General features: G+C 41.0%; 1 protein-coding gene across 1 annotated transcript; it reads left to right on the top strand.

The window, feature by feature from the left end:
* Positions 1–12,708: 12,708 nt before the first annotated feature.
* On the top strand, positions 12,709–19,817 carry LRAT (lecithin retinol acyltransferase). The gene is made up of 3 exons (XM_063310356.1): positions 12,709–12,840; positions 13,986–14,662; positions 18,460–19,817. The coding sequence occupies exons 2-3, from the start codon at positions 14,114–14,116 to the stop codon at positions 18,610–18,612; spliced, it is 702 nt and encodes a 233-aa protein (XP_063166426.1). The 5' UTR covers positions 12,709–12,840; positions 13,986–14,113; the 3' UTR covers positions 18,613–19,817.
* Positions 19,818–20,368: the final 551 nt, after the last annotated feature.

Below are 20,368 nucleotides of genomic sequence, written 5' to 3'. Positions count from 1 at the left end.
AAAAGCAGTTAACAAGCAATTTCCAAAAGTGATTAGAAAAGGAACTATGTGAACCCAGTGTCCTTTTAAAGGTGCACAAGGATGAAGCTGTAGTTTGAACTAAGCTGGCTTTCCTTCATCTCTCAGAGCTCTAAACCCACTGAAGACCACTGTCTTGTGGTCTCCTCACAAGAAGCAGCTGCCTGGAGCACTTGTGGGTGATCCCAAGTCCTCTCCTTGTCCAGAGAAGAATTACAAAGAGCCAGTCTACTCACTGGCTCTTTATTCTACCACGGTTGTTGCCACTACTTTTAGCGGAGCCGTCTTCAGTTTGCCATTTCTTCCCCTGAAGTCTCAAGCTCTGGAAGGTTCCTAATGGGGGCTGTATGCAGGCTTGTGACCCATATGTTAAATGTCTATTATAGCAGGAGAAAACAAAATGGTAAGTGAATGCCTTAATTGTTTTTAAATGTTTTTAGAGAGAATGCTTAGATACAATTATTTCTGAAAATGTATTTATTTTGGATTATTTTAGCTGTTATTGAGTAGTGCTTGTAAACATTAAATTTGGAAAAATAATGGCGTTGTGTTTTGCCAGAAATTTGCAAGCACACATCATTTTTAATCTACTGCTCATAATCAGTGTATAAATACATTGTTTACTGAATTTGTCTCTACTTTTTGACTTCTATATCCTTTTTAAATAAGGAGAACTAACAGCAAAGTTTATTTGGGAAGATGCCCCTGGTGTTTGTTACCAGTGATGTGTTCTGGCCATCTGTATTCAGACCCAGGTCCTGGACAGCAGACCCATGGAGACCCTGGCTTTCAGCTGCTGCTTCTTAATGGCAGGTCAGTTAACAACAAGGCTCCCCTTATATGTGATTTGATCACTGAGGTGGGGGCAGACCTGGCATGTATCTCTGAGACCTGGCTGGGCCCTGAAGTGGGGGGGGGGTGCCCATTTTGGAAATGTGCCTGGCTGGATTTATGGTATGGCACCAGCCAAGACTCCAGGGCAGGGGAGGAAGGGTAGCTGTTGTCATCTGGGAATCTCTGTTGGCCTTCAGGGGTGCTGCTCCACAAGTGGCTGGCTGTGAGACCCTGTTCCTGAAGTTGGGCTCCTGAGAACAGTTGGGATTGTTCCTGCTGAACTGCTGGAGGCCATCTCAGGGTTGGTGGTGGAGTTTCCCAAACCTATGGTTCTGGGGGACTTCAATCTGCTGTCCCTGGGACATGTCTCAGAGTTTATGGCCACTGTGACAGCCATGAGTGTGTCCCAGATTATTCATGACCCAACTCAGGATACTGGCCTCACACAGGACTTGGTTTTCTTGTCAGAGCAGTGGCAGCGTAAACTGAAGGGGAAGTTACATCTGTCCCCTTTGTCATGGTCAGGTCATGCTCTGGTGGCCTTAAGATTCCCCTATGTTACTCCCCTCTGCAGGGAGGTGGGACCCATTTGATTGGTCCACCTCTGGTAACTGATGGACCCAACAGGGTTCCAAAGGGAGTTGGGTGTTATACTTGAGGATCTGCTGCATGGTCCAGTGGAGGCCCTGGATGCCACCTGGAATAGGGAGGCGGCCAGGCCTTGGACAAGATTGCACATGTGTGACCTCTCTTGTCCCACTGAGCCCAACACTCACTGTGGTTCATGGAGGAGTTGAGGATTCTGAAAAGGATCAAGAGACATCTAGAGTGCCAGTGGAGGAAGACAACGACCATACTCACTGAACACAAGCTAGAGCCACTATTAAGGCCTATCTTGTGGCAGTAAGAGTGGTGAAATGTCAATATTTCTCTTATTGCATCCGCAGAATGCCACCCAGTGGCCCTGTTTTGGGAACAGTGGGCCCAATGACCCCCCTGTAGGGCTGTGCAGAGGAGTTTTCTGGGCAACTGGAGGATAAAATCGCTCTGATCCATTCCAAGTTGGATTCCAAGCATGTGGCATGGCCTGTGGAGATGCCTGGGGAACATACTTTCCTTATTATCTGGGAACAGTTTGATCCTGTTGGGCCCAAGGATATGGACAGGTTCTCCAGACTGAAAATGCCACCACTTGTCAATTAGATCCATGCCCATCCTGGCTGGTGAAGGCAGCTCAGGAGGTGACGTGTAGGTGGACCAAGGCAATGGTAAATTTATCCTTGAGGGAGGAAGTGTTTTCAGCTGCCTTTAAAGAGGTGCTGATGCACCCCCTCCTCAAGAAACCATTGCTGGATCCCACCGTACTAGACAACTTTCATCCAGTCTCCTACCTCCCCTTTATAGGGAAGGTGGTTGAGAAAGTGGTGGCGTTGCAGCTTCAGAGGATCCTGGATGAAATGGATTATCTGGACCCTTTTCAGTCAGGTTTCAGGCCTGGATATGGGATGGAAACAGCACTGTTCACACTTTTGGATGATCTCTGGTGGGAGTAGGATGGGGGCAGTGCATCCATCCTTCCTCTTCTTGACCTCTCAGTGGCTTTTGATACCGTTGACCATGGTATCATTTTGGCTCAGCTTAGGGTGTTGGGGGTGGGTGGCACAGTTCTGTGCTAGTTCAACTTCTTCCTCCAAGGCCGGTCCCAATTGGTGTTGATAAGAAATGAGATATCTGGCCCATGGCCCCTCCTTTGTGGGGTGCCACAGGATTTGGTACTCTCTCCGCTTCTTTTTAACATATACATGAAACCACTGGGTGAGACCATCCACCACCATTGGATGAGATATCATCAATATGCAGATGATATCCAATTATACCTCTCCATCCCAGGTGATTTAAATGATGCTGTGACCACCCTTTCTTGGTGCCTGGAGGCTGTAAGGGTCTGGATGGGGAACAACAGGGTTCAGCTGAACCCTGGTAAGACAGAGTAGCTGAGGGTTTGGGGCTCCTCTATATTCAGCAGTTTACCACCTTTGGTTCTGGATGGGGTTGCATTGCCCCAGACAGACCCAGTGTAGAATCTGGGGGTCCTCCTGGTCTCACGACTCCTGCTTGAGAGCAGGTAGCAGTTGTAGCCAGGAGGGCCTTTGCTCAACTTTGTGTTGTGCACCAGTTATGCTCCTTCCTGGATCAGGAGGCCCTATGATCAGTCACCCACGTCCTAGTCATCTCCTGTATAGACTATTGCAATGCGCTCTACATGGGGCTACCCTTGAAGAGTATCCGGAAGCTACAGCTGGTTCAAAATGCAGCCACATGAACAATTTTGGGTGCCCCAAGGATGGCACATGTAACAGGAGCTGCATCTGGGTCCAATTCAAGGTGTTTGTTATTACCTTTAAAGTCGTACATGGCATGGGTCCAGATTACCTGAGGGGCCATCTCACCCCCATTATATTGACCCATCCCACCCAGTCAGGCAGAGAAGACACGTCACAGACCCCATCCATGAAAGAATGTTGATTGGCAGGGCCCAGGAAGACAGCTTTCTCTGCCATTGCCCCCACTCTATGGAACACTCCTCCCCCAGAGGTGAGGTCGGCCCCCACACTCCAAGCCTTTTGGAAAGGGGTAAAGACCTGGCTCTGCCAACTCGCATGGGGTGTGAGGAGGGGTAACCAACCCTGGGGGTGGTTAGCACCCTGAGGTTGCTCCTGTAAATTAAGAACTTTTTTAACATCTATGTCTTGGACTATTTTTATTTAAGAATATTGTTTTACTGTATTTTAATTAGTTTTTATTCTTCCGTCCATAGTTGCTCTTCAAGTGAGATGGGCAGTGGCTAAATCTGAACTATAATTAACAAGATGGGCAGTGGCTAAATCTGAACTATAATTAACAAGAAAGAAAATTTGAATGATATTGATCATGTGTAAATGGTAACTGAAATGAAGAGAGAAAGCAAATTTTCCACTCTAGTTTCCTAAAACAGAACTCAGGCAGTAATAATCCAAATTAAATATTGATATATTGATCAGTCTTGTCTCTGAGCTACTTCTCAAAAGTTCTGTGAAAGACTAACATAAGTATAGAGTGCATCTGGAAGAAATTACATTTTCATTAATGCGTTGATTTACTTTTAGTGTTAAATAATAAATGTTATGGATTTGTTGTGTTTGCTTTTTGAATCTTTCTTCTCTGCTTATTTTCTCAAGACCTGGCATTATGTAATGATATACCAAGCGACAGTAATCCAATTTACCCTGATTTCATCTCATTATACAGTTGTAACAAGGCAATTGAGTCTTAAAAAATCAGAAAATCATTTGGATTTGTTGTTGCTAGAAACAGAGCAATCTTTTTACGATAGATAGATAGATAGATAGATAGATAGATAGATGATAGAATCTTATGGATGTGTTTAAATAGGCTGGATTATGAACATTATACACATTAGAAAAGTTATTTCCATTTATGTCATTGCAATATTTATCCTGCATTTGAACAGAAAAACTAAAAGACATAAGAATAGATTGTAGAAACAAGTTCAAAATAGTGTTACTTATGAGTGAGCATTTGCTCACAACTAGTTTACCACTAAGCAAGTTTGATCCAAAATAAGATACAATGAAACTAGTCTCAGGTGTGTGTCTTTAAGATTGCAACTTCAGTGAATCACATGGCTATTCTGAAATTTTAATAGAATACTGGCATTACTATTGGAATGTTAAGTATAGTTTTAATAATATATATTTTCATACATGGGTTAATATACTTTTCTCAAGTTTTCTTAAATCTTGTGAAGTGAAATATTTGTTGCAAGTGAAAATACCCATATCCAGATTTAATAGAATAATTCTAATTAGCTTTATCTTAGATTATTTGTTTAAATTCAGAAATGAAGGTTGAACTAGTTCAAAAGAAAGGAAATAGGCTAAGAAAGGAAATAACTTTCTGGAGAATTGTAGTTTATCCTTGCTATTCCTTTCATAGCTCGAAAGGATTAAAAACAAAGGTAAAAAAGAGGATTGCAGTAATTATTGATTTTTTTTTTAATCCATTCAATCATGTCTGATTCTCGGAGACTGCCTGGACAAGCCCCTGCAGTTTTTTTGGCAAGAGTTTTCAGAAGTGGTTTGCTATTGCCTCCTTCCTAGAGCTGAGAGAGAGTGACTGGCCCAAGGTCACCCAGCTGGCTTCGTGCCTAAGGTGGGACTAGAACTCGGTCTCCTGGTTTCTAGCCTGATGCATTAACCACTAACCAAACTGGCTGTCTAGCTATTGACTAGTGAGCCTAAAATTAACCCCTGTAAAGATGTTATAGCAGATAATACAGCATGCCATTTTCAAGCATCTTGAAGAAAACACCATGATTGCAAACAGCCAACATGGCTTTGTCTAAAATAGATCATGTGAAATGAATCTTGTGTAGTAGACACATGGAATGTAGATACAACCTACCTTGATTTCAGCAAAGGTTTTGACAAGGTTCCACATTCCATTCTCATTGAGAGGATGTTAGAGTGTGGTCTGGATGGCTCTATAGTTCGGGTAGATCCACAACTGACTTCTAACCTTACCTATACTCTTAATTAATACTCTTACATGTATATGGAGAACAGTACCCAGTAGGCACCAGCCAGAATCTGTCTTGGGGCCAGTGTCATTCAACATTTTTATTAATGGCCTGGATGATGGGATTGATGGGTTGCTTATCAGATCATCAGATGACAGAAAACTGGGAGGTCTGGCTAACAGCCAGGATGACAGAATGAAAATTTAGTCTAGATGAGTTAGAAGACTGGGCTTGGAGGCACAAGATCTCCTTTAACAAGGAAAAAAATAAGATACTATACTTATAAAAAACATGTAGGACACATATATAAAATGGAGAATTCATGGCTTGGAAACAGCCATGGACCTGGGTGCAGACATTAACAACAAGCTGAACCTGAGTCAGCAATATAAGACTGTTGGTGGAATAGCTACACAATTCTGCACTGCGTTAAAAGAATATTGTATCAAATGCATGTGAAGTCATTATTCCTCTCTACTTGGCTCTGGTAAGACCACACCTGGTGTACTGAACAACTCTGGGCATATTTCCAGAAGGATCTTGGCAGGTTGGATGGGGTTAGAGGAGGGCAATGAAGATAATATAAAGACTTGAGGATATACTGTAGCTTATGAGGATGGGGTGAAGGAACATGGGATGTTTAGTCTAGAGAAGAGATGGCCATGTTCAAATACATAAAGGGAAACTCCAGGGAAGACAATTAAAAATTATTTTCCATTGCTCCAGAAATTAGGACTAAAATAACAGTTACAAATTTCAGCTACCTAGATTTTGTTTAAATGTAAAGAAAAATGTCCTGATAGTAGAATCTGTACAACAGTCTACCTATAAAGGTTGGAGGTTCTCTATGAGCTGCCCAGAGTCATGCAGACGAGATGGCTGGCTTATAAATGTATTAAATAAATAAATTTATTAAATGAATAAATCTCTGAAAGTTTTAAAAGGCTGGAAGTGGATGGTTTAATTGGTTTTCCTTCAGATTGCAGAGGACTGGATCAGATGATCCTTGTGGTTCCATCCAACACTACAATTCTATGATTTTTCTTGTATGAAACTCTAGAGCAGAAGGAAGAAAAAAGCTTGCAGACATTAAAAAGAAATAGCACCTGTGAAAAGATATAAGAACTGTCCCCTCCTACATTTTAAAATATTTGAAATATATATTTAAACTAAAGGCTATTCTACTCTAATTTGAAACCTTTACGAACATAGAACTAATGAAACTTCTAGTTTTTCTGAGGCCTGTGTATTCTAGGTTGACTAGTTTACATGTTCTTAAAAAGCTGCTGTGTGGTTGTTATGTGCTCCCATCCTGCTAACTGTAGATTGTAGGTAATGTGAAACCATCTCTAGTTTGTTAGTATCAGCTGTATGAAATTACATGGTGATTGTCTATGCATGTCTTAGAAGATTCATCTTGGCAATCAAAGCTTTTAGTCAAAATCCTAAATACCATGTATATTTTCATGTGCACTCCCTCTCAGCATTTACTTATGGTATACTTCTGTTGGGGCGGTGGAAGATTAAGTTTTAAATACCATTTGGAACAGAAAACAAAGGCTCTGTCTAAACAATGAAAAAGGATTGAAAACCAATGTTTACTCTTACTAAGAATAAGCTTAGGTTTATCTCCACCTGATCTCCAACTATAAGTGCTACGGAGAATGCTATAGCTAAAGCTAAGCAGCTTTTTAAAAACAAAGACAACAGAAAATGCTATCTCAGTGTTTCACATTTGAGGTGGGGGGCGGGGAGAGAAGCAGCAGAGGTTAGTTAATGGGCCCCAAGTGGGGAAGTGGGCTGTTATACTCTTAAGACCTTTCTGGAAGAATGTCTGCCATAGATTTTGGAGACCCTTAAGATTGAATTCTAGCATATGATTTATTAAACAATACTCCTTTTACTGATCAAATCAAATCTTTATTATGGTCTAAGAACAGCATAAGGAGGGTGGGCTACAGTCAGTTAAGAAGCATCTAAAATATAGTATAAAAAGCTAAAAGATATAAAACAGAAAGTATATATAAAAAACAAACGTCTAAAAGGAATCTAAAAGGAGGGGTAGGAGCATTAGATGGGTGTAGGGTTGGAATGTGGCAGACTATATCTATCTGTTGCTTTTTTACCCCACCCTGATCTTTGATCGTAGTAAAGATTTGATTTGATTTTTCTTTTAAACCATTTTTTGAACTATCCCAAAATGGAACACAGGAAGGTCTAAGTACTGAGGTTTTATAACGTTCAACTGGTCAAGCTTTCTATTTTGAGGTGTGCTTACGCAGTTAAGAGAGTACGGTTTCATTCTTTTCCTGACACATTTTTTTGTTAGAGATATGAGCCATGCATGAGCAACCAGTGCCATATGATGTCTTCATAGTCCCCTGCATGGACCTCAAGGGCAGCCAATGGCTGAGGCACCTCCATGGCAGCTTTAAATGCTCTTCTCCGTAATCAGAGTTTTCCATCTTAGCACACCATCAGTTGGAGTATCATGTGGTCAACATGCAGTTCATTGACATATATTGGGGCATTGCCAGGTGTGATACATTCTGCACAGCAGTGGCTGGGTCCCATTATTGATTCCAGAACGTGCTCCAGGATTGCCCCCTTCCCTCTGTACCCCAGCCACTGGCCCAGCCACCTATTCAGGGCTTGCCTGTGTGAGATTCAGACTGTGAAATTGCTTCCCCAAAGCTTCCTTCCTTCTGTTTTTTCTGAAGGGGATTTTTTGATCAATTGGTTGACTTCAAGATGTGACCACACAAGCATAACACGTGTGTGCGCACACACACAAACACACATCTTCCTTGTTCATTATATTTAATCAGTGATAGCTGTGTTGGCCACAACTGACAGTGTACCAGTCTTTATTTTACCTTCCCGCAACAACCACCTGGTTAGCAGCTGCCTTAATGGCTCCTCAATTGTGCTCCACGTTTTGTTCTAAAGAACCCAATATTTCCCCTCAGCATCTTCCACACCCTAACACTGAGAATTTCCCTTTCTAGGTCAAGTAAAAGATCTGGCTATACTGTATGTCCCTGCCTTCCAGCTAGCACTGCTTTGGACAAGGAAGAGATACCTGGTGGGGATTGATCAGCTGGTTGTGGCCTTGGTGCACCACTGGGAACTGATGTCAGATGAGATTGTTGTGGAGTGGAAGAAGAACACACTGGTTATTCAGCAACTGCAGGATGAGGCAGATAGTTATGCACCACCACAAAGACTGCCCTGCAGCTGCCTGACCTCATTTGGCCTGATCAACATGCTATCAGTGTGGGGGAATTCAGTGGCCTATGACTGCTACCACTGTAGGCAGTAACACCTCATAGGTTCTTGATGGAGCCTTGGAGGGCAGGCAAGCAGCTGTCATAACATAAACCATCACTGCCAAATATGAACAACCAGAGAGCAGTTACACAGCCCACCAAGTAGCAGATGTCCCACCACAGGTAGAGGACTGTCTTGCCTGCAGGGACAGGAAGAGGTCAAGACCCACATGACACAAAGTGATGGAGCTGTGACCTTCATGTTCCCAACAGATTCCTGTGGTCTGGTGGACTACACCTTAGCTGAGGATTTGATCACAGACATGCCAAGCCATCAGTCTCTACTACCACCTGCAAGAAAGACCCCCAAGTGTGCACTTCCCTCATCCAGGAACCACCTCAAAGCTATATCCAAAGCCAGCACAGAGTCATTTTGCTGTACCAGCCAGAATAGCGCATTCTTGATGGCTAATTCCAGATCTACTGTCAGTGGGGATGTAGTCTACCAGCAGCACTGCCAATTCAAGTGCCAGAAATGTCTACTCTCTTCTTTTGTCTCCTTGCCAGAATAGCCAGATGCCATAGTCAAATACTCATTTGAAAGAATGGGCATGGCATCCCTCAAAATCCATCCCTGCTTTCATCATGTGCTTCCCATAATGCATCCAAGTTGTTTCTCATGAGCTGGAAAAGCTCCACCATCCTGAAGAACATGTTGGGATACACACCAGATAAACAGCAAAATGTCAGGGTTCTGTTTAACCCAAAGACATGATAGAAATTTGCTGTTACTCTGAACAGTATGCAAGCCAAGCCAATGCAATGATCAATTAATGGGAATGCAACGTACAGTACTGTTCATGTAAAATATTCAGCATTACTGTTGGGCATTGATCTCACCTTGCCCTGTCAAATTGGGATCCCCAGCTTCCACTAGCATCCCCTGATTTACCTTGAGTTAGTCTACCTACATCTCTGTATATCAATGCCCTGCTCAGGGTTTCTACAGTATCATCATTGCTCCTCATTCACCTGGAACTCATATGTCCATACAAATCAAGGTCAAGCCCTCCACTTGCCAGACAAGTGTTCTATATTCTGTCTGCTGGCAATCCATGGATTTGAAGGCCTGGGTCACCATGGCATGACTTCCCCCACCCATCTGCCAAACCAGAGCATGATGGACTCAAAGGAGCAGACCAATACAAAATGTTCATGGTATGATATTGCTCCCAAGTAGAAGCATTCCCTGTTCCTGCTTATGTTCCTTGCAATGTTTGTGGCCTGGGAAGAGGTGGGTTGCAGGTGAGAAAACAATGCTCAAATAACTGATGATTCTGTGCAGTGTGAGAGAGCAAAGTTGACATGGGAGATCTACTTATAGCATTGTGATTAAGAAAGAAAAGGAGGGATTCCTAACATTTGAACGCCTGAATCTTCTTTGCCTGAAGTTCAACTGGGACCTAATTGGGTATTTTGTCAGTACTTCAGCTAATATAAGCAAGTAGTATACCTGGTTCTATAAGTGAGGGTAGTGGTCAACTGCTGACTGGGGTTTGGCATTGGTAGGCTGGGCTTCCATGGGCCTTGGTGGTGCATCACTTTGTGTTAGTGGCATAGTGGACCTAAAAATTCAGGCAAGAAGTGGAAGAACTAGCCCCAAATCAGTGCCAAAACTGGCTCTGTATGCTTCCCACAATGAAGGAATTCTGTACAAGTGAAGGAGACTTGAGACACAAACCTGTTGTGTTTTGAGCAGCCTGAACCTCCACCTGTGGCAAATGATCATCTTTCATGTCTGCTGGAAAGGGACAGGAGCAGGCCTATGACCCATGAAGAGTGCCACTCACCATACTCTGTCCATCATGGTGTGAAGCACGTGCATACTGACCAGCTTGTTCTGTGTCCTAGCATCAGATCACTGTCTCTATGTGCTCCTGCAACCTGGCCTGGTGGAGAAGACCAAGAAAAAGGTGAAAGGCTGAGACACATCTTGGCTTCCTGCCTATAGTTGGAGGCACAGGGCAATGTGATAAAGCATTCTTACTGTGCACAGAAAATACCCCAAGGGAATGATTTGATGTGGGCTTGGCAGAGACTTTTGGGTGCAAAAGACCCATATTGTCTGGTGGCATAGAATAGAAAGGGCTTAGCATGCCATGTGGTACCACAGTGCAACAGGAGTATTGAGTGGGGCTGGTGTGAATTTCTGTAATTTGGTAGTCCTCCCAGTCCTCCCAGTCCTCCCATGACCACCTACAGCCTGCTCATGGCTTGCAATCATCAGAACTGATAGCAAGCAGGGGCTTGATATGGTGCTCCCAAAGGAATCTGTAGAAGTGCTCCTTGATCCACTTAAATTTGGTGCAGACCTGTGGGCCAGTCTGTTCATAGACCTCCTTTCTCAGCCCCCAGACAGCTCAGCAATAGACTGAGGAAAAAGGAAGGCAGCTACATTGTGTCCACATGGCCCCATCATTAACTTCTACCTCAACTTGGGCCACCAGCATTCTTCAGCCCAGGAAGCTATGCTGTGCAGGAAATCCTAGTAGTGAGGGACATTGGGAGCCCACAGTGCCTTAGTGATGGTTTTAAGACATGACTCATACAGCACACTATGTAGTACTTCATGGAAGCTTGCACCCATTACTGTTGCTGGGCCAACAGGACTACTGATTGAAGGTTGTGCCATTGACAAGACAATCAGAGCCCAGAACATAAATTTGAAAAGGACATTGTGTTGATTGGCAGGTGCCTTGCACATCTCCAGTGATACATGCAAGGGGAAGTAATAGTGTAAGGTGTGCTAGCCAAACCAAGAATACCAAACATGCTTGCTCTGGTTATGTATCAAGGGCACTTCGTGTAGGCAAATAGAAACCAGGCACCTTCTGCTCCATCTCACATCAGTGTGCAATGCCAGTTCAAATCCATAGCTGTCTGGATTTGGCTATTCTCTGGTTCATTTTCCCAGTGCTGACATTACTGACATAATCAAGGTTGGATTCTGCCCAGTTCTTATTGGCCACTTTAGATTGCTGTGGGCAAACCACCTCTCTTCTAGTCACTAGGAACTCTATAGCCATTTTGGCTGGCTTCAGGAGAGACTGGTTACATAGCTTCCAAGAAGCATCTGCTGGCATGATGTCTATGTGGCACTTTCCAAAGTACGTGGCTTTAATAATAATAATGAATCATTTGCTGGCATCACTTGGCTGTATCAGGTTAACCATTTTCCCCCACATTTTCCTCCCTCTCACACACACACCCCACACCCGATGTCCAGAGTATTATGTGCCTCTGGGAGTCATAATGGTGGAAGAAGTATTAGTTTACCAATGTAGCTTAATATTAATTATCTGTAGAAAGACAGCCATTGTGTGCTTGCTGTGGTCAAACTTCTGGCAGGTGTGCAGTCTGATGTAAGCCAAGAAATGTCCTCCAGCATCTCTCATCTAGTTCCAGAAGATACTGGGAAGGAGATTGAATAACTTGAATCCAATGAGCTCCGGCCACAAGTTGAGTGCTGATAACTTGGGCAATGTATCAGGAAATTCCAAGGCTTGTCTTGCCAAGCATGTATTAAGAATGCCACTGGGCTGCTTGGCCACAGACCCAATCCATCCAAAAGTGGGGAAGAAAACTTAAAAATGAAAATACTGCCTTCTGACAGAATTTTGATGATAAGTTCAACTCTTCCCGCAGAAGCCAAATTTTGCCTGCTCATCTGTAAACAAGATACGGCGGTGCCAGATTAATTCTCCTCTCCTTTAAATTGTTTCGAAGAGGTCTTGCATTGTGTAAATACAATAAATGTTATACGATTTTAAAAGAGCCTCTCTCTCTCTCTCTCCTCCCAACTACTTGAATGTAAAAAAAACACCGCCCATTTCCTTTGTCCTTCCCCCTTCTTTCTTCAGGTTCTCTGGAAGACTTTTATACTTCTCTTTCTCTCTCTCTCTCTCCCTCTCCTCCCCACCCCGAAAAGGCTGAATTGGGAGACTTGGCGAACTAAACAAAGCAAGCCTGGCTGCCAGGACCTGTGTAAGAAAAAAGCCACAGGCTGACTGTGAGAATGAGGGGGCTGCACACTGTGGCATCTCCCCCTCTTCCAGGATCTCAAGCCTTGATATTTTCCAGGTAAGTTGAATGGCCCCCATCCATCAGCATTTCCAGCTCCCAGGGAAGCTGAAGAGATCATCTTGCTATGAGCCTCAGACAGGAGCCAGGCTGGGGGTGGAGGGCAGAAGCTTTCATTGATCCAGTGCCGGAGGTGCTTTTTTGACAAGACTGAGACTTTTGCCTAAATGGATCAACATGCAATCCATTTACAGACTCTGATTTTACCATGTTTCGTTAATTTCCTGGCTGGCAGTTTTCAACACACATGAATGGATGACAACAAATATCAGATTTTTCCACATACCACCCTGAAAGCTAGCAAATAAGTTTCTTCTTAGACTAAGCAACAAGTCCCAATCCATGTGCATTAACATATGCCTTGAACATTTTATCAGCAACTCTGAAAAATCTGGAGTTACTCAATAGCATAGAAAGATTCAGATACTATATATATAAATAGTCTAGTAAATCCATGGGCATCTTACTGTTAAGGACTACTTTAAGATTATATGTATTTCAAGTTATTCATGCCTTTAATTATATATTTGTAGGTTAGCAATTCTGTTTTTGGTTTTGTAGTAAAAACTGGTTATCTTGAATATCATGTAAAGAGATCCATGTCTAATTCACATGTCACAAAACAATGTTTTATTTAGTAGCACCTATACTGATTTTACCTAATACATTATTAGTATTTCTTTCCAAAATTAAGACTGCAGCCCTAAATGTTCTTATTAGAGAATAACTATCAGCCAGGGACATTTTCAAATAATGCCCACTGAAATTAATTTCCATGTATTATACAGGAGCACTTGATTGCTGTTTTTAATATATTTATTTGCAACTAAGTCCCAATGAGCTCAAGAATACTTATTCCAGTAAATATGCACTGGATTTCAGCCAAGGTCTGTAAATATTTTCCTCAAGTGACTTCAGAAGATGGGCTCATAAATCATAATACAACATTTGCATTAGAAGCCCAGTTATTATTATTATTTTGGCATATCTTACATACATCTTTGTCAATGGCCAAATGGCTCATTTAGTCAGCACTGCATTAGAAAAAATACTTGGTTTAGGTAATTTTGTTGTTAAATAACCAACAAAAAATAAGGGCTCCTATAAAAACTTTTCTAAGAGAGCCACTTTATTTTGCTCCACAGTAACAGCCCACTTGCCTGTCTACCAATCAAAACTGATGCTGTGTGTGGGATGGCCCAACTTGCCATACTAAAAAGAGACCAAAGCAGAATAAATCAGGAGCAGCTACTACAGCAAGAAAAAAAAAATCATGAAAAACCCAATGTATGAAATAGCATCCCTGTTACTGGAAAAGTTACTTCTCCTTGCCAACTTTAAAGTCCTGGGGACAGGTTCCAGTGGAGAGGAGGAAGAGAAGAAAAAATATGTATGTTGTTATGACCCTACCTATTTCAAACCAGGAGATTTGCTAGAAGTGCCTCGCACTCTCTTCATTCATTTTGGCATTTATCTGGGGGATAACCAAGTAGCACATCTTATGCCAGACATTCTGCCTGCTCTCACTAATGACCAGAAACTGATACAGAAAGTAGTGACTAACAAAAGACTTATCTTGGGTGTCATCACAAAAATGGCAAGGATCCGAGTGGACACAGTGGACGACTTTGCCTATGGAGGCTCCATCCTGGTGAATGGTATGGATAAATTTTTCAAAAATTGTATCCTCTGTAATGATGAAGTGGTCCACAGAGCAAAAAGCCTGATAGGCACAACCGAATACAGCTTACTTTGGAAGAACTGTGAACATTTTGTGACTTTCTGCAGATATGGTTCTTCAGTCAGCTTCCAGACAACCAAGGTAAACTGCCACTGTCCAAATATCCTCTGACAAGGGTGAGGGGGCTAAGTCCTTGTCTTGAATTATGATATGCTGGAAGGGGGAAGAGCAAGTGACTTATGTTTATGAACATTCATGTATAACAAATTTTTAAAAGCTTTTTTTTCCTCCTCGACATTTTTGTCTAAAACAGAGGTTTGTCTGGGATTTTGGAGTGGGTGGATGTGGAGGAAAGGGGAACTTTTGTTAAACTTCCTTGGGCTTTAATAACTGATACCCACTTAGATTAGCTTAAAAATGGATCATAAAAGGCTATAACATGTTTCGTATTACCTATTATATTCAAGTACCAGTTTTCTTTGTTTGTCCCAAGAAGACTAATATATGAATAGCCACCAAATGATCTAGGAAGTGGGCAGAACTGAGTTTTTTTTAAAAAAAAAAATTAAATTTTTATCCTGCCTTTATTATTTTTATAAATAACTCAAGGTGGCGAACATACCTAATACTCCTTCCTCCTCCTATTTTCCCCACAACCACCACCCTGTGAGGTGAGTTGGGCTGAGAGAGACTAGCCCAAGGTCACCCAGCCGGCTTTCATGCCTAAGGCGGGACTGGAACTCACAGCCTCCTGGTTTCTAGCCTGTTGCCTTAACCACTAGACCAAACTTTGCCAAGTTTGTTGCCAAGGAAGCACAGTGATACTGGTGCAACTTTAGTCACCCAATTTCCTTGTCTGGATGCAGATCCAGAAGAATTATTCTGTTCATGTTATGTTAATAGGAGTGTCTTCTGCCAAAGTGAAATTTGTTTCCCACATAACAACTAGAAGAGTGAATAGTGCAAAACTGCTTCTGCTTTTATAAAAATATCCCTGTCTGTTCACAGTTTAAACAACGTTTCAATTCAGTATTGCACAATGTTTTTTTGAGTTACTTCTCCCCAAAAGTTGGCAACTCATTGCTTTAAACACTCTGGTCTCCTCCCTTCTCTTAGATCAAAGAGTTACTGCAAGGGGGAGATAATTTCAGAACAGATCATCTCAGATTCTTAATGGCATGTAGGGTTTGCTGTTTTAGAAGTACCTTTCCATCTAACAAGGATCAAACCTATTGATATAGGAAGTGGGGTATACTACAGATATTGTCTCTTGCCTGTTTCTAATAAGCCTTTAAAACCTTATCAAAACTATAGTTGTTTTCTAGTTCTTCAGTATCATACTATAATGAAATGCTTAGGTGAACCTCTTTTAGGGGAGTCAGTCTTTTTAATGTAAAAAACATTTTTATTTATAAAATTAACATTTTTAAAGCAGAGCTTGTAAATGGCCTTCTGAAGCATGACATCACCCATTTAATCTAGCTTTGAACCTAATCTAGCTTTGTTAAAGCTCATGTTTTAATTAGCTTCCTTCATATTTAATTCCTTAAGTCTGTGCAGAATTGAAGCAGGCTTTATTATAAAAAGTTTAAAAGTCTACTTTTCCAACAAAAGTAAATTTAAGAGTTTGTTTATTTGTTTTCATGCTGTGCTGCAAGTATTCCAATCAGATGCCTCTAATTTTAAGGTGCAAGTAAGATTCTGCTGAGGAGAATGTTTTGTTAAAATATTAAGAGCAAAACCAAAATCTCTCCATAACTCAAAATGAAAGAAAGGTATGCTTGTGTTGGGATGCAGCAGGAAAATCTCTGAAAGGAAATATGTCATATTTATTTAAGTCCTCAGCAAATAATTTCTTTTAATGGAGGCTGTGTTTCTGGGAAGTTAATTAGAATAGAACACATGTTCATGTCTGTGAGGAGGGCAAGCAAGGTATGGAAAAAAAGTTATTTTACTTTAATTTAAATCACTTAAAATATTAAATTTAAGTGAAATGCCAATAAAGACACTTAGATTTGCCAAGTTTCTGTGAAATGAAAACAGAATTTAATTGGTGTTAATATTTCGTACTCTTCATATAACAAAAACTTTAAATACAGTTTCAGTAAGTTTACAGTAAATTGCTTCTGGTGGAAAGAACACACAGTTTCCCAGTCACCAGAGATGATGAGGCTTAAAAGGGATAACTGTACTTTTTCCAACCAAAAGGCAGGACTTAAGAGCTCTTCCTGCCCTGTGAAGGAAACATCTACTGTTCAGCCTTATGCTCTGCCTTCTAGAAGAAATAGTTGCTTTCATGCTGGCTACAATTAGGAAGAAAGAAGGAAGGAGTGGTGGGAAAGCACCACCCAGTGTTTTCTAACTGGTAAACAAGCAAAAGTGTACAGGTAAGCAGGTCATATGGCTGAAGTAGGAGAACAGCCAAAGAAATCAGAGGAAACAATGCTCGGAAAATAATCCAATCAACTGGAAAGCTGGGCTGATTTGGGAAGTCAGAATCTCCAGAACTGAGATGAGCGGTATTGGCAATTGGGACGGCAACCCTCCAGGAAGACAAAATCTCTTCTGCCCTGCATTTGAGCAGGACCAAAGCTTTGGGTGAAGAAACAAGAAATTATTGCCTATAGCCCCTAAGGAGGAAAGAAAATACAAGAGAAGTTCTCTTTCATCTTTTCATATTGAAAACCAAACCCGCACCTTGTTTTGGAAAAGAAGCAGACAAGGAAACACACACTGCCACTCAGTCTTGACAGCCAAAATACCCTTCAATATTCAAGCAGAGGAGGCAAGAATTAAGTTAAACACCAACATGATGCCATGACCTCCCATGTGGGTATGAAACTACCAAAATTCTAGACACCTGAAAACATAATTGCTGGAAAGGTGGATGCTGCCCAGTGGGGATATACATATGCATTAGAGTTGACAAGAATGAGCTAGAACTCACACGAAAGCTAAAAGAAAGGTTTCTTCCATCCCATTTCCAAGAAAAAAACATTTTAGACTACAGTTCCCATAATCACTTGTCATTAGCTATGTTGGCTAGAACTGATGGGGAAGGCCCACAATACATGCATTGTTGCAATGTGTAAATTCAACATGTTCATGCAGGACTTCAACCTACACATGCAAATGATAAAGGAGTGAAAGGACAAGGGCATATATGCAAGCTCCATCTACGCTCTTCCAAAGCTGAATTCTGAATTGAGCTTCTGAATTCCTTTAACTTCTTAGTTCTAAAATATGTGGGGAATTGTTGCCATGTTTAATTGAATGCCAAGTATCAACTTCTCTCTGATAGGAACCCTGCCTTAGTGAGATTTCCCATCATAAAATAATGTAGAGGTGCTTTTAATTGACACAACTAAAGTGTTGACTTGGAGTAGCAACTCTTTTAACTGAATTGATGAAGCAGTACATAGTCACATGAAATTATCTAATACCAATTATACCACTGGTCTATTGATTTTAGTGTGCCATATACTCTAAAGATCTTCCTTTTATGTTTTTAAGTAGAGCTGCTACTCATCCCAACTATCCTGAAATTTAGAGATATTAGATCTTAAACTTCAGGTTTTAATATATGATGCATGTATAATATCACTAAACTGTGGGTCTTCCCTCATCAAAAAATTGCATCATAAAGTCCTTTGTAGTGTCACAGTAGGTGTTTATTATATTTTTTGGATCATGTAGCCCAATAGCTTACCAACTCCCATTAGATAAATAATATACAATAAATTATATATATATATTTTGTATATTACTTTGCCACATCCAATATGCTTAAGTAATTTACAAGAAGACATTACAAAATAATCTATACTGCATGGAAGTCATGCTAAACAAATCATGAAACAATATCAAAACTTTTCCTCCCATGCAAGGGAGGGAACATGTTTAATTTTTTATTCTAAATTTTTCTATTATCTTTGCAGTTTTGTGAAACAGTGAAGATGATCATTAGAGACCAGAGAAGCGTACTTGTTTCGGCACTGCTGGGACTGATTTCTATACTCTATCTGGGTCTGAGACCCTCTACCACTCTTCCAACTCTCATCATTCCATTTATGCTGTGGATGGCTGGTTAATGAATCCCCCTACCCTCTGATTTATTGGCTATTGTAAATAGAATGTATCATGTATTTATGAAAGCTCAAACTGTTAACTAATACTATATACTGAAGAAAATGTGAAATGATTAACATATAGCATGTAGAATACAGTGAACAAGCAATAACTTTTGGATTAAGCTACTGGATTTTGTGAAAAACTTTCCAGGCCATTTCAGCGATGACCTTATTAGGTTTATTCCCAAGCAAATGTGTCTAATCTGCAGTTTTACACACAACAGTAAATTTTGGGAAACTCAATGGGTTTTACCTCCCAAGCAAATTTGCATAATTTCAGAGTGAATGAGTAATATGAACAATGACATTCTCTTGGATATAGGAGTGTTTTAGTAGTCAGATAGTACAAAGCAATGCACATTTTATGGTGTGTTTAATAGCTGCTACCCTGGTTTGCATCTTTTTCCAATTTCCGTAAGATTACTTTCACTAAGTGTATTTCTATTTAAATGACACAGTTGCCTTTAAGCATCCTGCTTGGGCTTGATGGACAAAATATTTGCACCAGAATTGTCTTTGCTATTCCTTGTTAATTAAATCCAATATAAATCAGTCCAAAGGGCTTCTGTAATCTCAAGATAACTTACAAGCAAACGAGTGAGAAAGACAGATATTTGAAGGAATATGAAAGCTATCTCCCTTTTGAATATTTTTTTCCACATTGTAGACCAACCTTTCTTAACCTTTTGACCCTGGAGGAACCCTTGAAATATTTTTCAGGCCTTGGGAAACCCCTGCACATTCAGGCTCAAATATAAACCAGAAGGTACAAAATTATTATATTCGTTTCATGTGTAGTGTATACCCCATGGATACACATTCACACAAACAGCGAATGGTCCAAAGATATCTTCAGATTCCTGATAAAAACTGTCTGTATATGATGAAAATTCACCTGTCAGCTTACTTCTAAGTACTTGTTCCTAAGAGATCAACTACAGTATGTTGTGAATGTACTGCTTAAGCCATCTTAGTGAAATGTATGCATTAGAAGTACAGAAGATGTACTTATTTATAGTATCTTACTTACTATAGATGTACCTATTTGAAGAAGAGTCTGACATGCCAATATTTCTAAAAAGTGGTTCATGAGAATCCAGCCAGGAATTGTTGGTGTGCTTGCAACTCTGCTGCCTGGACATAGGCCCAACCTACTATATGTCTATGGAGGACATTTTTAAGATACAAAATGCTAACAACTTCTGGTTGTATGTTGCTGTTTTTATATGTTTGCAGAGGGTTGTGGAATGGAACACTTGTTATTTAGAAAGCCACACAGGAACAAAGAGCACAGAACTGCAGGGTTGGTGTGGCGGGTATAGTCTTAAATTGGCTGATTATGCCTGAAACACACCATGCTAGGTGGTCCCCTTGCTTATAATCCTCTTTCCCTCACCCTGCTTCCTCTTTAGCATTGCAATTGCAAACCACTTATGGGAGAAGTTGCAGTTTGGACAAACTGAAATTAGAAGCAATGGGCAGCCCAGACATGTTGTGCTAACAGACAAAAGACTCCCTCTCCCTAGTGAAATTTTTCAAAAATTTATTTAGAAGAGTTTGTGAAATGAACAGAAAATGTTGGGAAAGGTTGTGGGTATTAACAAATGCAATAGAAACAGGGGAGAAGAAAAAAGCTGCTGTTCTTGAATATAAAGGAAAGCAGGACCACACTTGTTTCCCAGACTCTATAAGCCTGTCATCTTCCAAATAAGATAAA

The sequence above is a fragment of the Candoia aspera genome, chromosome 8 (genome assembly GCF_035149785.1).
Source record: "Candoia aspera isolate rCanAsp1 chromosome 8, rCanAsp1.hap2, whole genome shotgun sequence".
NCBI classification, from domain to species: domain Eukaryota; kingdom Metazoa; phylum Chordata; class Lepidosauria; order Squamata; family Boidae; genus Candoia; species Candoia aspera.
Note: the sequence above shows the minus strand (reverse complement) of the source record. Positions and strands in the feature narration are given on the sequence as shown.

What these genes read in the sequence shown, in the direction of transcription:
- LRAT (XM_063310356.1), top strand. Translation starts at nt 14,114, where the DNA reads ATGAAAAACCCAATGTATGAAATAGCATCCCTGTTACTGGAAAAGTTA. An exon ending in TCAGCTTCCAGACAACCAAG is followed by an intron (nt 14,663 to 18,459) that starts GTAAACTGCCAC and finishes TTATCTTTGCAG; the next exon opens with TTTTGTGAAACAGTGAAGAT.